At 40.0% G+C, this 15069-nt stretch overlaps 1 protein-coding gene across 1 annotated transcript in view; it reads left to right on the plus strand.

The window, feature by feature from the left end:
• Window positions 1-15069, plus strand: part of SLC16A9 (solute carrier family 16 member 9) — a 45431-nt gene that overhangs the window by 14092 nt on the left and 16270 nt on the right. Inside the window, exon 2 of the mRNA XM_068983077.1 lies at window positions 3725-3868. Coding sequence (XP_068839178.1) covers window positions 3725-3868 — 144 coding nt within the window. The remainder of the gene's footprint in view (window positions 1-3724; window positions 3869-15069) is intronic.

Consider the following 15069-nt stretch of genomic DNA (forward strand, 5'->3'; position numbering starts at 1 on the left):
CTCTTCCTATGAGCTTTTTTGTTGGCTTGTTTTTGAAGTATAACTGACTTACAGCACCATGTCAGTTCTAATACATAGCATAGTGATTTGCTATTTCGATGTGTTTTTAATTGAGCTTCCCTGGTGGCTTAGATGGTAAAGAATCAACCTGCAATGCAGGAGACCTGGGTTTGATCCCTGGGTTGGGGCGATCCCCTGGAGGAGGGCATGGCAACCTCCAGTATTCTTGCCTGGGGAATCCCCATGGACAGAGGAGCCTGGTGGGCTACAATGCATGAGGTCGCAAAGAGTTGGACACAACTGAGCGACTAAGCACAGCATAGCACATGTTTTTAAATGATCACCATAACAAGTGTAATTACACTATGTTACGATACTAAGACACTCTACAATTATTGACTGTATTCCCCAAGCTCTACATTTCATACCTGTGACTTGTTTATTTTGTAACTGGAAGTTTGCACCTCTTAATTTCCCTGATCTATTTTTCTCTCCCCCTACGCCACTCCCCTCTGGCAACCACCAGTTTGTTCTCTGTATCCATGACTGTTTCTGTTTAGATTTGTTTGTTTATTTTATTTTTGGGTTACACATATAAGTGAAATCATACAGTATTTGCCTTTGTCTGACTTATTTCACTTAGTGTAATACTCCCTAGGTCCATCCATACTGTCACAAATAGCAAGATTTCATTCTTTTTGATGGCTGAGTAACATTCCATTGTGTGTATATATATATATATACGCACACACATACACACACACACACCACATCCATTTATCTATTAATGAGCACTTAAGTTGGTTTCATATCTTGGCTATTATAAATAATGCTGCACTTAACATGGGGATGCATATATCTTTTTGAATTAGTGTTTTTGTTTTCATTGAATAAAGACCCAGGAATGGAATTGCTGGATGTTATGGTAGTTCTATTTTTAAGTTTTGGAGGAATCTCCATATTGTTTTCCATTGTGGCTACACCAATTTACATTCTCACCAACAGTGTATGAGGGTTCCCTTTTCTACACATTGTAACCAGAACTTATTTGTTATCGTTTTGATAAAGTCAGTCAGGTGTGAAGTGAGAATTTCTTTAAAAACAGTTTCAATTTGTTTTTCATTTGTTAAAGAATCTCTGCTTGCTTCTTCCTTAAGCTTAAGTTTTTTCAAAGAATCATTTATTAGACAGCATGATAAAAGAATTTATCACAAAATTATATCAAAATAATATCACATATTTTATAAAGTAGTGATTTTGACTGTACATGCTATGAAATTTATTACCCTTCATCCCACTCCCAGCTTCTGAAACTCTGGGTTTCCTTGTAGAATGCGCATGCATTAAGGAGAATAAATTTAAAGACCTACTCTGAGGGTGAAACTTGAAACTTTTCAAGTATGCCAGTTACAATCTCTGTTTCAATTCCATGTGACTGTTGAATTTGTAAACACTGACTCTCAATGTCAGTACATTTTGGTAAACAGCAGAAAACGGTCACGACTTTATCCATTTATGAAATTTGACTCTTAAAATCGTTTCTATTTTTGAAGTATCTAAGTGTTTCTTTTTGGGTATTCACATAGCTCAATAGCTCAACTGTCAGATAAAAAGTATGGTCTTTCAAATGGCTTCTCCTCCTAAAACACTGGAGTATAATATTTTCCTCTGTCGTGTAAATATATCAGTTTTCTTCTCTGTACTGGTTCACAGAAGAGGGCCTGAAATGACCAGGGAGGAATGTGGGATGTCTGTAGGCTTTAAAAGCTGATAGTATCTCAGTGGAGAAGGCAATGGCAACCTACTCCAGTACTCTTGCCTGGAAACTCCCATGGACGGAGGAGCCTGGTGGGCTGCAGTCCATGGGGTCGCTGAGGGTCGTACATGACTGAGCGACTTCTCTTTCACTTTTCATTTTCATGCATTGGAGAAGGAAATGGCAACCCACTCCAGTGTTCTTACCTGGAGAATCCCAGGGATGGGGGAGCCTGATCGGCTGCCATCTCTGGGGTTGCACAGAGTTGGACACGACTGAAGCGACTTAGCAGCAGCAGCAGTATCTCAGTGATCATAACCTAGTCTTAAATATGTGCTTAGCACATTGTTGACGGGGATTTTTGCAGAAACTAATCCCTGTGGCCATAATACACTATATGTATGTCTCCAGTTAATAACGTGTTGAATAAGAATGGGCCTGGTATTGGTAAGCATGGGCCTGGGATTGTCAGATCCTGGTTCCACCACGTACAAGACTGTGGATGGATGATACCGTTTCTCCATTTGCATTTTCTTAAAAACTTTTAAGATATGTACAGAAAAGTGTACGTGTCATGAGAGGATAGCTCTGTGATTTTCTTTCTTTCTTTCTTTTTTTTTTTTTACAAACCAGACACACTCATGTAATGAGCACATTCACATCCAGAAACAGGATGTTAGAGCACCTAGAAGTTGGGCAGCGTTCCCTTCTGGATACAGCTCCCTAACCCCTACCAAAGATAACTGCTGTCCCGACTTCTGACTAGATTAGTTTTGCCTCTTTTTGTACTGAGAAAGGCTAAGTACTGGGACTTTCCTGGCAGGTCCAGTGGTTAAGACTTTGCCTTCTAATGTAGTGAGTGCGGATTCGATCCCTGGTTGGGGAGCTAAGATGCCACGTGCCTTGTGGCCAAAAAAACCAAAAAAGGTAAAACAGAACAATATTGTAACAAATTCAATAAAGACTTTAAAAATGATTCGCATCAAAAAAAAATCTTAAAAAGTGCTGAAAATAATTGACATTACCCAACGTGTACTGTTTTCATGTTGGGTCTTCCACTCCGCCTTCATTTGTGAGATTACTCCTGCATTGCTGTTGCTGTGTGCAGCTGTAGATCACTCATTCTCGTGGCTTTATCATAGTCCGTTGTTTGAACCTGCTCATACCTTCTGACAAACTCATGCCTGGGTGAGTAGGGTCGAAGCATTGCCACTGCACCCGCCCCCCACCCCAAACCCCTGCCAGAATATTCTTTAGAAGGGGAGTAACCTCACTCCTCACTTCGTCTCTCTATAGGGTTGCTATTGACTGCATTGAGTCAATCATCAAGTTTATTTTTGTCATCAATTATATGACTGGTCTTGTGCTGGATAGGAGCTTAAAATCCTCAGAAGAGTGTGACGGTTAAGATGGTGGGCTCAAGGGACTTTCCTGGTAGTCCAGCGGTTAAGACTCTGTGCTCCCAGTGAGGGGGCGCAGGTTGGATCCCTGGTCAGGGAACCAAGCTCTCACATGCCAAGTGGCATGCTACCAAAAAAAAAAAAAAAAAAAAACCCCACCAAAACTGGTGGACTCAAAGAGTCAGACAGTCTGGGTTTTAATTTCTTTATTGCTACTGTGTGGCTGCTGCTGTTACCCTCATTGAGAATTTAATAAAGTCTGACTCCAGAACCCCAATTTCTTAACTATGTGACCTTACTCTTCTGCAAGTTTAATTTCCTTATCAAAAAAAAAAAAACAAAAAAAAAATGAGGATAACAAAAACACCTAGCTCCCAGGAATGCTGTGAAGTGAGATTGTTTATGTGAAATAGCAGGGTGTCCAACCCATAGTGAATATGCAGTGGCTTACTGTTATTTTGTTGTTTTATGATGGAAAGAATCATTTTAAACTTCCCATGGGATGGATAATAGGATTGTGGCGAGGAGGTTGCTGTTAAATAAGTGAAGGTTTCATTTATGATTTTAGGTCCTGTCTGCAGCGTGTGTGTCTCGTCTTTTGGAGCGAGAGCCGTGACAATCTTCAGTGGCTTCCTGGTGGCAGGAGGCCTGATGTTGAGCAGTTTTGCCCCCAATATCTACTTTCTGTTTTTTTCCTATGGCATTGTTGTAGGTAAGAAATCTGGTCACTATGACACTTTTCTAAGCTTTGAGAGTTAAATGTCGTTTTAATGAATGACATTAATGTAAGGAGTGAAAATGCTCAGGAATAATTCACTTTCAACCACCACTTCGCCAAAAATTGTTGCTTTAATGAAATGCCCACCCAGTGAATTACAGTATTTCAAGGGATAAGTGTTTTAACAACGCACATTATGTTTTCTTGCAAGGCATGGGAAGGTTTTTTTTTTTTTAATTTTAGCACTTGTCTCTCTAGCACAACAAAGGAAAAGAGAGAGGGAAGAGTGAAACTTAGATGTCACTGACACCTGCCACTTCTCATTGATGTAGGAAGTGGTCCCTTTCATATCGGTTGGTTGAACAGGGCTGTGTTGAACCATTTGTGTTCTAAACATCCTGCTGTTCTGCAGTAGCTGTCACCAGGGCCTCAATCACAAGGTCATAGCAGAAGTAAAAAGTAGATTTTAAAGTACATCGTAATAATGATTGTTTTTGTGAAATATAAGGCATGAGCAGACAAAACCGACTGGTTAATGATGATCTTGGTTATAGGAGAGGAAAGGGTACAGGACTCGGGGCCTGAGAACATTGACAGTTTTGGGGGAAATACTTTTGTGATGTATTGTACTTGTTGTCTCCTGTGTTAAACATCATGAGACTCATGATTCCTAGGAGCTGTTGGCAGAGAAGTTTTAAAAAACACAAGCTTTCAAAGTTTCTTCTGAATGTCTGAAAGAATTAATTATTTTTCCTTCTAAATATTAAAAATGTATTTTGTAAATCAGATAGTCACTTTCAAATATACCATCTCTGTAAATCCAAATGTTCAGCTATTAGATTTTTTAAAAAACAATACACCAGTGTTATATAAATTGGAGGGGAATCAGTTGAAATAAAGCGTAGGCAGAAGTTGTTCTAGTTTTTCATATTCAGTTTGAACAAATAGAAGTGTGTATTAGTCACGTAGAAATATTTTATTATTCATTTATTTCGTATTTTTGGCCACGCCTACAGCCTGCAGGTTCTTAATCGCCTGACCAGGGATGGAACCTGGGTTCTTACCAGTGAAAGCACAGTCCCAACCACTGGACCACCAGGGAATTCCTTAAATATTATATTTAGATTGTAAAAATGTTATGCCCACTCTTATTATCTGCTTCTGCTGCTAAGTCACTTCAGTCATGTCCAACTCTGTGCGATCCCATAGACTGCAGCCCACCAGGCTCCCCCGCCCCTGGGATTCTCCAGGCAAGAACACTGGAGTGGGTTGCCATTTCCTTCTCCAATGCATGAAAGTGAAAAGTGAAAGTAAAGTCGCTCAGTCGTGTCCGACTCTTAGTGACCCCATGGACTGCAGCCTACCAGGCTCCTCCATCCATGGGATTTTCCAGGCAAGAGTACTGGAGTGGGGTGCCATTGCCTTCTCCACTCTTCTTATCTAGTAAAATGTAATTAAATATTTGTTTAAGTAATGAAATGGTTAAGAAATAATTTGAGTTATAATCAGAGGAACATAAGTTATACATCTATAGGAAGATTGACATTTTCCAAATAAAATTCCAATAAAAGGCTAAATAACCTCAAACATTTGATGTAAAGAATGGGCTATTCCTGATTAACATGTTTTTGCTTTACTGTCAGAAAAGTTACAACACATTTGATAAATGTATGTCGAGAGCCTATTTTCCAGACAGGAGTTCTGTAGTACCATCTATATGACATTGGTTCAGAAGTGGTGCCAAAATTCTTAGAACACAGCGTATTTGGGTGGAGGAAGACGTGCCTTTCAATGCTGACACAGCTAGTTAATAGGAGGAGAGGCTTCAAGGGAATAGACTGGAACAGGGGGAAGATCTCATTACTACATGTGGCAGCAAAGGAGAGAGCACAGCTGGGCCGGACATGACCCAGACAGGGACTATAGTTAAGGATTTTGGTGTTTAAAGACTTCAGAGACAAATTCCAGCAAAGTGGCTGGTTTGAGTCCAACCTGAAAGAACCTAATTTTGTTGACAACCAATATTCTTCTTTTTCATGTAGGAATATTTCCCTAATAATAAATGATGGAAATAATAACCTCTAATATTTGAGTTGATACTGTGTGTTCAGCTCTATGCTTTATATGCTTCCCTGGTGCCTCAGTGGTAAAGAATCTGCCTGCCAAGCAGGAGATAGGGTTAGATCCCTGGGAAAAGGAAGATGCCCTGGAAAAGGAAATGGCAACCCACTCCAGTATTCTTGCCTGGGAAATCCCATGAACAGAGGAACCTGGCAGGCTCCATGGGGTCACAGAGAGTCAGACATGACTTATTGACAAACACCACCACCAACAACTGTACGCTAAGCTCTGTGCTTTATATGATCTCATTCAGTCTTCATATGAACACATTTCACAGAGAGGGAAAGTGAAGCTCAATGAAGTGAGATTACTAACTAAAGCTGCAAAGCTGGGAGACTTGGTGTTAAATCCATTCAGTCTGACATCAGGTCCTGACCTCTTTTACGTGTAGGTAATTGTTTTTAATGCTTTTAGAACCCTTAAAATTTATTTTGAATTTAACTCCATACTCAGATTCCACTCGGATCATAATCTAAATAAGCAGGTTACTTGTTAGTTCTTTGGGAACAGGTTATATATGTGATATTTTATATTACCTATTCACTATAGTGTTTTTTACAGTTTAAACCTGCACATGCAAATATGATCATCTCTGGTGTAAAATTTGAAAGTATTCGTTGAATAGTCATCTTGAATTCTTTTCTAAAATCATGAAAATAAAAATATTGCTATTTATGCATGGACATTTGATTACTTGTAGGACAAACCCCTTTTAACATAGAAAATTAAACCATTATGTTATTGGTATGACTTGGGCATTTTCTGCAAAATTTTGGACTAAGCATTTAAAATTTTGTGGGATTTTACTGTCTCACATGATTTCAGAGTTAAGGTATAGCCTTTGTGAGTACATATCCAAAGTTGTCACTGACTTAAAAAAATAATCTAAAGTGGGTGATACCATAGTATTTGTATTACCATAGATAAAAATGAATTTTTAAAAAGAAAAAATATGACTGTAGGATGTCCAAGATTTTATGTGCATTTGATTGTTGGAAGCATATCTAAGGGTATATAGAAAGACAGAGACAAAATTAACTAACTCCTATAATTAAATTTCATATTTTCTGTGGCAATGGAAAGGGCTTTATCAACTAGTACTACTGATTTTGATTTGGCTAATGGTGTTGTAACCTTTCAGTAGCTAATCCTGTTCCCTCTTGTCTGTGAATCCATGATCTTCTATTCATTAGATAGGATTTGATACTTTTCTTGATTTACTCTGGGATTCTCTGGTGGCTCAGACAGTAAAGAGTCTGCCTGTAATGCAGGAGACCCGGGTTTGATCCCTGAGTCAGGAAGATCCCCTGGAGAAGGAAATGGCAACCCAGTCCAGTATTCTTGCCTGGAATATCCCATGGACGGAGGAGCCTGGCCAACTACAGTCCTTGGGTCACAAAGAGTCAGACACGACTGAGTGACTTCACTTTCACTTTTGACTTACTCTACTGGCTGCTGCTGGTGGTGGACTTGCAGATCTTCCACGTGGCTTTCTCCACTATGGTGACTTTTACTCCCCTGGGCAAGGAGCAATGTAGAAAGAAGGTTATGCCAAATATCGTGCACATGGGCTTCTCACGTGGCACCAGTGGTAAAGGGCCGCCTGCCAATGCGGGAAACAGGAGAGACTCAGTTTCGATCCCTGGGTCTGGAAGTTCCCCCGGAGTAGGAAATGGCAACCTAGTCCAGTATTCTTGCCTGGAGAATTCCAATGACAGAGGAGCTTGGCGGGCTGCAGTTCATAGGCTTGCAGAGTCGAATATGACTGAGCACCCTCAAGTGCCCACACTGCTGTTGAACCTGTAAGCATCTTGGTGCTCCAATTAAATACTAGGAAATGGGTAAATAACTATATGATGTGCCCATGGACTCCGTGGACTCACTGTGTGCAAGACCAGGGCCATGATCCCATAATTCCCTGGCTCCCATGAGATCCCACTCTAAGGGGAGGCCATGTAAGTGCCTCAGGCCCCTAACTAACAGTGCCAGTTCATTTCTTGTGTCCTACCCTGCTCAACAGAGAAGGCAGTGGCACCCCACTCCAGTACTCTTGCCTGGAAAATCCCATGGACGGAGGAGCCAGGAAGGCTGCAGCCCATGGGGTCGCTGAGGGTCGGACACGACTGAGCGACTTCACTTTCACTTTTCACTTTCCTGCATTGCAGAAGGAAATGGCAACCCACTCCAGTGTTCTTGCCTGGAGAATCCCAGGGGCGGGGGAGCCTGGTGGGCTGCCGTCTCTGGGGTCACACAGAGTCGGACACGACTGAAGTGACTTAGCAGCAGCAGCAGCAGCAGCACCCTGCTCAAAGGCATCCCACTTTCTCTAGTGTATGATATCTAAATAAGTGATTGTAGTTCTCTTCAGGGAATGATCGAAGATGTTATTATCTATATATTTGTCACAGTATTTTTTGCAGTGTCTTTCCCTTTGGAATCCTGGCCTCTCCTTCACGTAATGGAACCTGGGGCAGAAAACAGGTCTCTGGGGACTTCTCTGGCACTCCAGGGGTTAAGACTCTGTGCTTCCATTGCAGAAGGACAGAGTTCAGTCCCTGTTCGGGGAACTAAGATCCTACATGCAGCATGGCCAAAACATAAAAACAAAAACAGTCATAAGTCTGATTTAAAAAAGAGCAAAACAAGCTATGTCTGAAGATTGTATATGACTCTGATTTGGCAACAGATTCTGAATCTCTGTGGCTAGGAGAAAATTATAAGCACAGGAGATACAGGTTCTTTGAGTTTGTGCAAAGCTCTTGATCTCCAGTAGTGACTGTCTCCTCATCTGTGAAGGCAAACTAAGAAACCTGCATCACACAGGTCTTGTAAGGACTAGGTGAAATCAGGCAAAATAAAAATAAGATATATAAGAGTGATGAGTTGGATTTCAACAGCAAAAAATCAGTTGAATTTTTCATTTCAATAATTATTTTGTAATTTCCAATCATTTTAAATAATTAAAATTTTTTCAAGTTTTAATTTCAGTAATTAAAATGTCACTCACTGTAGTAATAATTGGACCTCTTTGCTGGCAGATTATTAACAGTTCTTATCATGGTTGACTTCTTTGTGGTTTTATTTTGTCAGTAAGCTCAGAGTATAGGGCTCATAGAATATTCATGGGATAAAGAAATGGGAATTTAATGAACAATGACACTTTCATCTGTTCCCATTGAAAGCAGAGTATCCAGTTGAAAAGGAAGTGACAGGAAATTATAACATAGTCTAAACTTATAAGTTTAGACTGTGTATTATGAATTCCTTTTAAAAAAAACAAGAAAGATTCAGTCTAACGATAACATATATTGAGCACCCATTCTGTGCAGTATTCTAAGCATTCTCCTTCATCTGGAATGAACTAGACGGTCTCTTGAGAAAGGCAGTATGGCATACACAAGAGCAAGGACTAACAAGTAGCCTCTGGAGTTGGACCATGTGGGTTAATCTTATCTTACTCACTTGCTAGCCGCATGGACTACACACAAGTTACATATTGTTTTCTCATTTTTTGAATGGAACTTATCAATGGTATCTACCTTAGAAGGTTTTGTGGATGGATGAGTATTTTGCCAAAAGTTTTCACTTTCGTCTCAGGTTCAAGGGATTTGTTAACAAATAAGCCGCTCGTTGTATACAAATAAATACTACAAATATTTATTAGAATTATCTAGCTTACTTTCAATATACTGACATTAAAAGAGAACTAGAGCAGAGGATACATCACCAAATTAAGTTTTGACCAACATCGAGAGTTAATCAGCGCTGAGAAGTCCCGTGTCACCGCACATCTGGAGTCCCATTGGGAAGGGGTCCCAGGCAGCGCATCCGCTCCATGGGTGAGACTTCAAAATTGCAGTTTGGGGTTCCTGCTTATAATCCCAGGACGGTAGCAAACTGATATCATCCTCAATCTCTCACCAAATTGCAGCTGTGGTTTCCTGTTAATGCTGTTTCTTTTGTTGTGTAAAACTTGGAATGTAGGTAAGCCTGGGGCTTGGTTGGCCAGGCCCCCTCCAGGGGCTCAACAATCACAAGATTTCTCCCCCATTTTATCTATGGTCTGCGAGTCTTGCAGTCACAGCAGGCAGTCACTCATAGTCACTCCCAGGTAGGACAGTATCTAGGCAGCTTAGAAGCAAGGCCAGAGGCCTGCTCTGCTTTGTCTCTGAAACCTAAACAAGACTATTCTTTAAATTTCCCTAATAATGAGTTTTCCAAATTTGCTGGCATATTGAGTGCAGCACTTTCACAGCATCATCTTTCCGGATTTGAAATAGCTCAACTGGAATTCCATCACCTCCACTAGCTTTGTTCGTAGTGATGCTTTCTAAAGCCCACTTGACTTCACATTCCAGGATGTCTGGCTCTAGGTGAGTGATCACACCATCATGATTATCTGGGTCGTGAAGATCTTTTTTGTACAGTTCTTCTGTGTATTCTTGCCACCTCTTCTTAATATCTTCTGCTTCTGTTAGGTCCATACCATTTCTGTCCTTTATCGAGCCCATCTTTGCATGAAATGTTCCCTTCGTATCTCTAATTTCCTTGAAGAGATCTCTAGTCTTCCCCATTCTGTTGTTTTCCTCTATTTCCTTGCAGTGATTGCTGAGGAAGGCTTTCTTATCTCTCCTTGCTATTCTTTGGAACTCTGCATTCAGATGCTTATATCTTTCCTTTTCTCCTTTGCTTTTTGCTTCTCTTCTTTTCACAGCTATTTGTAAGGCCTCCCCAGACAGCCATTTTGCTGCTTTGCATTTCTTTTCCATGGGGATGGGCTTGATCCCTGTCTCCTGTACAATGTCGTGAACCTCCATCCATAGTTCATCAGGTACTCTATCAGATCTAGTCCCTTAAATCTATTTCTCACTTCCATTGTATAATCATAAGGGATTTGATTTAGGTCATACCTGAATGGTCTAGTGGTTTTCCCTATTTTCTTCAATTTAAGTCTGAATCTGGCAATAAGGAGTTCATGATCTGAGCCACAGTCAGCCACAGTCAGAAGGTCTTGTTTTTGTTGACTGTATAGAGCTTCTCCATCTTTGGCTGCAAAGAATAGAATCAGTCTGATTTCGGTGTTGACCATCTGGTGATGTCCATGTGTAGAGTCTTCTCTTGTGTTGTTGGAAGAGGGTGTTTGCTATGACCAGTGCATTCTCTTGGCAAAACTCTCTTAGCCTTTGCCCTGCTTCATTCATTTGAGAATGCTCAAACTACCACACAATTGCACTCATCTCACACACTAGTAAAGTAATGCTCAAAATTCTCCAAGCCAGGCTTCAGCAATACGTGAACTGTGAACTTCCCGATGTTCAAGCTGGTTTTAGAAAAGGCAGAGGAACCAGAGATTAAATTGCCAACATCCGCTGGATCATCAAAAAAGCAAGAGAGTTCCAGAAAAACATCTATTTCTGCTTTATTGACTATGCCCCTTTGACTGTGTGGATCACAATAAACTGTGGAAACTTCTGAAAGAGATGAGAATACCCGACCACCTGACCTGCCTCTTGAGAAACCTGTATGCAGGTCAGGAAGCAACAGTTAGAACTGGACATGGAACAACAGACTGGTTCCAAGTAGGAAAAGGAGTATGTCAAGGCTGTATATTATCACCCTGCTTATTTAACTTTTATGCAGAGTATGTCATGAGAAACGCTAGGCTGGAAGAAGCACAGCTGGAACCAAGATTGCCGGGAAAAATATCAATAGCCTCAGATTTGCAGATGACACCACCCTTACGGCAGAAAGTGAAGAGGAACTCGAAAGCCTCTTGATGAAAGTGAAGGAGGAGAGTGAAAAAGTTGGCTTAAAGCTCAATATTCAGAAAATGAAGATCATAGCATCTGGTCCCATCACTTCATGGGAAATAGATGGGGAAACAGTGGATACAGTGTCAGACTTTATTTTTTTGGGCTCCAAAATCACTGCAGATGGTGATTGCAGCCATGAAATCAAAAGACACTTACTCCTTGGAAGGAAAGTTATGACCAACCTAGATAGCATATTCAAAAGCAGAGACATTACTTTGCCAACAAAGGTCCATCTAGTCAAGGCTATGGTTTTTCCAGTGGTCATGTATGGATGTGAGAGTTGGACTATGAAGAAAGCTGAACGCCAAAGAATTGATGCTTTTGAACTGTGGTTTTGGAGAAGACTCTTGAGAGTCCCTTGGACTGCAAGGAGATCCAACCAGTTCACCCTAAAGGAGACCAGTCCTGGGTGTTCATGGAAGGGCTGATGCTGAGGCTGAAACTCCAATATTTTGGCCACCTCATGCAAAGAGTGGACTCATTGGAAAAGACCCTGATGCTGGGAGGCATTGGGGGCAGGAGGAGAAGGGGACGACAGAGGGTGAGATGGCTGGATGGCATTACCGACTCGATGCACATGAGTTTGGATGAGCTCTGGGAGTTGGTTAAGGACAGGGAGGCTTGGCGTGCTGTGATTCATGGGGTCGCAAAGAGTCGGACATGACTGAGTGACTGAACTGAACTGAACTATGAGTTAATGAAATGAGTATTGGTTAGCATAACCATCGTTATCAGTTTTGTGACCTTGGAAAATTATATAACCTCTCTGAGCGGTTCCGTTTGTATTCTTAAGAAATGAGACTAATAAGACTTCTCAGAGATATTGTGACTATTCATGAAATAAGGTGTGTAGAGAGGCACAAAGGTGTTTAATGCATACTTGTTCCCTTCTCCTTATATTCCTTTCTAAGGAAAGACCTTTCTAAGACCTCTTAGTTTAAGACCACAGCAGTAGATTTTTGCAACTGAAGAAGCTCTATTGAATCAGAAATATTTGTATAACAGATAAAGTAATATGAAGAAATGGAAGTTATGTAGTATGTTTATAATGTAAAACATCAAAAATAATATTGACGTGTATTAGTTGGCATGATTCTGTTTTACCGTTTTAAAAAAATACCATTTTGAAAATAGAAGATTATCTTGTTTTTGTTTGTAGCTGGAATAAAATGACAGCTTGCTTGGTTTTCAAGTGGCTCTATGTCACATTGCCAACAAACCCAGGAATTCAGGCTCCTGTTTTCTCAAAAACTTTCCTAAAATCAGGAAAATCAGGGACTTCCCTGGAGGCACTCTATGCCTCCAGTGCAGGGGATGCAGGTTCCATCAGTGGTCAGGGAGCTAAGATCCCACAGGCCGTGCAGCCAGAAAACATAAAACAGAAGCAATACTGTAAGAAATTCATTACAGACTTTAAAAATGGTCCACATAAAAAAAATTAGAAAAAACAAAGTGTAGTGGGAGATGGGGGGGAGTGGGAGCAGGGACCGCAATATTCCATTAACGAATTGCTCAAGCTTGTTCCCAATTAATTTTCTTTGCTTTTCTGAAAAGCACAACTGAAAAAATCAATTTCTTGCAGTCTCTTTTCTTCATATTATACTGATACTTGGCTACCTGGTTACTGTTTTGTTAATAATATCTTCTCGATTTTGGAAAAATCCAATTTTCTCTTCCTTCATTTTCTTGGTCATATCTTCATAGTCCATTGAGCTTGAGGAGGGCATAGCCCACATTCATAGACAATCTCATTCTCCTCTAGTGATGGCAAATTGTGTAAAGGTCATTTTCTGGATATTCACTTTAGCAGTTAGACTTTTAGAAGCCTTTTTTGGTTTGTTTGTGATGGTTATGCCTAAAGATCTCCTTTTGTCTCTCGTGGATGTTCAGTTATAATAAGGAACTCTGATTTTCTAATTAGTCTGAGGCTATATAGCTATGTAATTCCGTAATACTCAGGTGAAAACTGAAAAAATATATCAGTATAATGTCTATTTCAGGATATTTTATTATAGTCCAAGCACAGATACTAAAATATTTTACATTTTTTAAATGTCTCTTAATCTTTGCAACTAACCTATGAGATTGTTTTAAAGATAAGGAAACTGAAAGTCACACAGCCAGTAAGTGTTAGAGTTGAGATTTGAATCCATACCTGCTTGATCCCAAACCTGTGCTTTTGACCAGCTAATGTTATGTTCAGAGTACTCATGTTAAGCATATAAAGTTTGTGCTTTAATCAAGCCAGTGTCAAACCCATATGCCTGTATAAAACCATGACAATCAGAAAGCTAGCCAGTTGCTTAAACTTTTAAACTTTTTCCATGCGGATGTTTTAGGCTAGAAGCATAACCAGTAATTGCATTTGGATGATCTAAACTTATCTTTTTTAGCATCTGAAGTTCCGTTCTCACAAATTCATTTCTAAAAGTAGATATTTCTGGAATACTATATGCAATTGCCTACCTTAACCTTTGATCAAGAGGATAAATCCTCTGGCTCAGCTATTTTAAGAGGTGCTCAAATGCTTGTTCCAGAACATGGAGAGAGGGCATTCTCCCAAATGAGACAAGAGACTTGTCTCCTTACACACGGTGGCTAGCTGTTCTAGTTTGCCCAGGATGAAGGGTTTTCCAGGATATCAGACTTCTAGTGACCAAACCGAGAAAGTCCTAGGTGCTACCCCTGACCCCTATTTCACACGTAGAATCTGGATTCTGTAACTTGCCCCTCATCACTTTTGAAGATTGCTGTATTAAAATGAACTAGTACTAAACCATTTCCTTTCTGTAAAGATAATACTGCAGGGAGAAATTTTCATAGAAAATACAGGGGCTCGATAGATGTCCGTTAAGTTAGGTATATACAAAGATATGTATATAATGAAAGGATAGTTTAAAATAATTCATAAACAATTTTCAAAATGTGTGCACAATTTCCAATATTTTGTTGCTTGTCCTCCTAAAATAAATGAAAATTCCATTCAGTTATATAGTCTTCTGATGTACATATCTCTTATCAGTTTAATTGGTCTGGGTGTTTTTTAGTTGTAGATAAGGACTAAGAAAACTGAAGGGGACTTCCCTGGTGGTGCAGTGGCTAAGACTCCATGCTCCCAATGCACGGAGATGAGGTTTGATCCCTGGTCAAAAATCTAGATCCCAAGTGCTACAACTAAGACTCAGCACAACTAAATAAATAAATACAATTAAAAAAAAAATTTAAGAAAAATGAGAAAATGAGGCTGTTTAGTAAGATTTG

Source organism: Capricornis sumatraensis, chromosome 10 (assembly GCF_032405125.1).
Source record: "Capricornis sumatraensis isolate serow.1 chromosome 10, serow.2, whole genome shotgun sequence".
Classification (NCBI taxonomy): domain Eukaryota; kingdom Metazoa; phylum Chordata; class Mammalia; order Artiodactyla; family Bovidae; genus Capricornis; species Capricornis sumatraensis.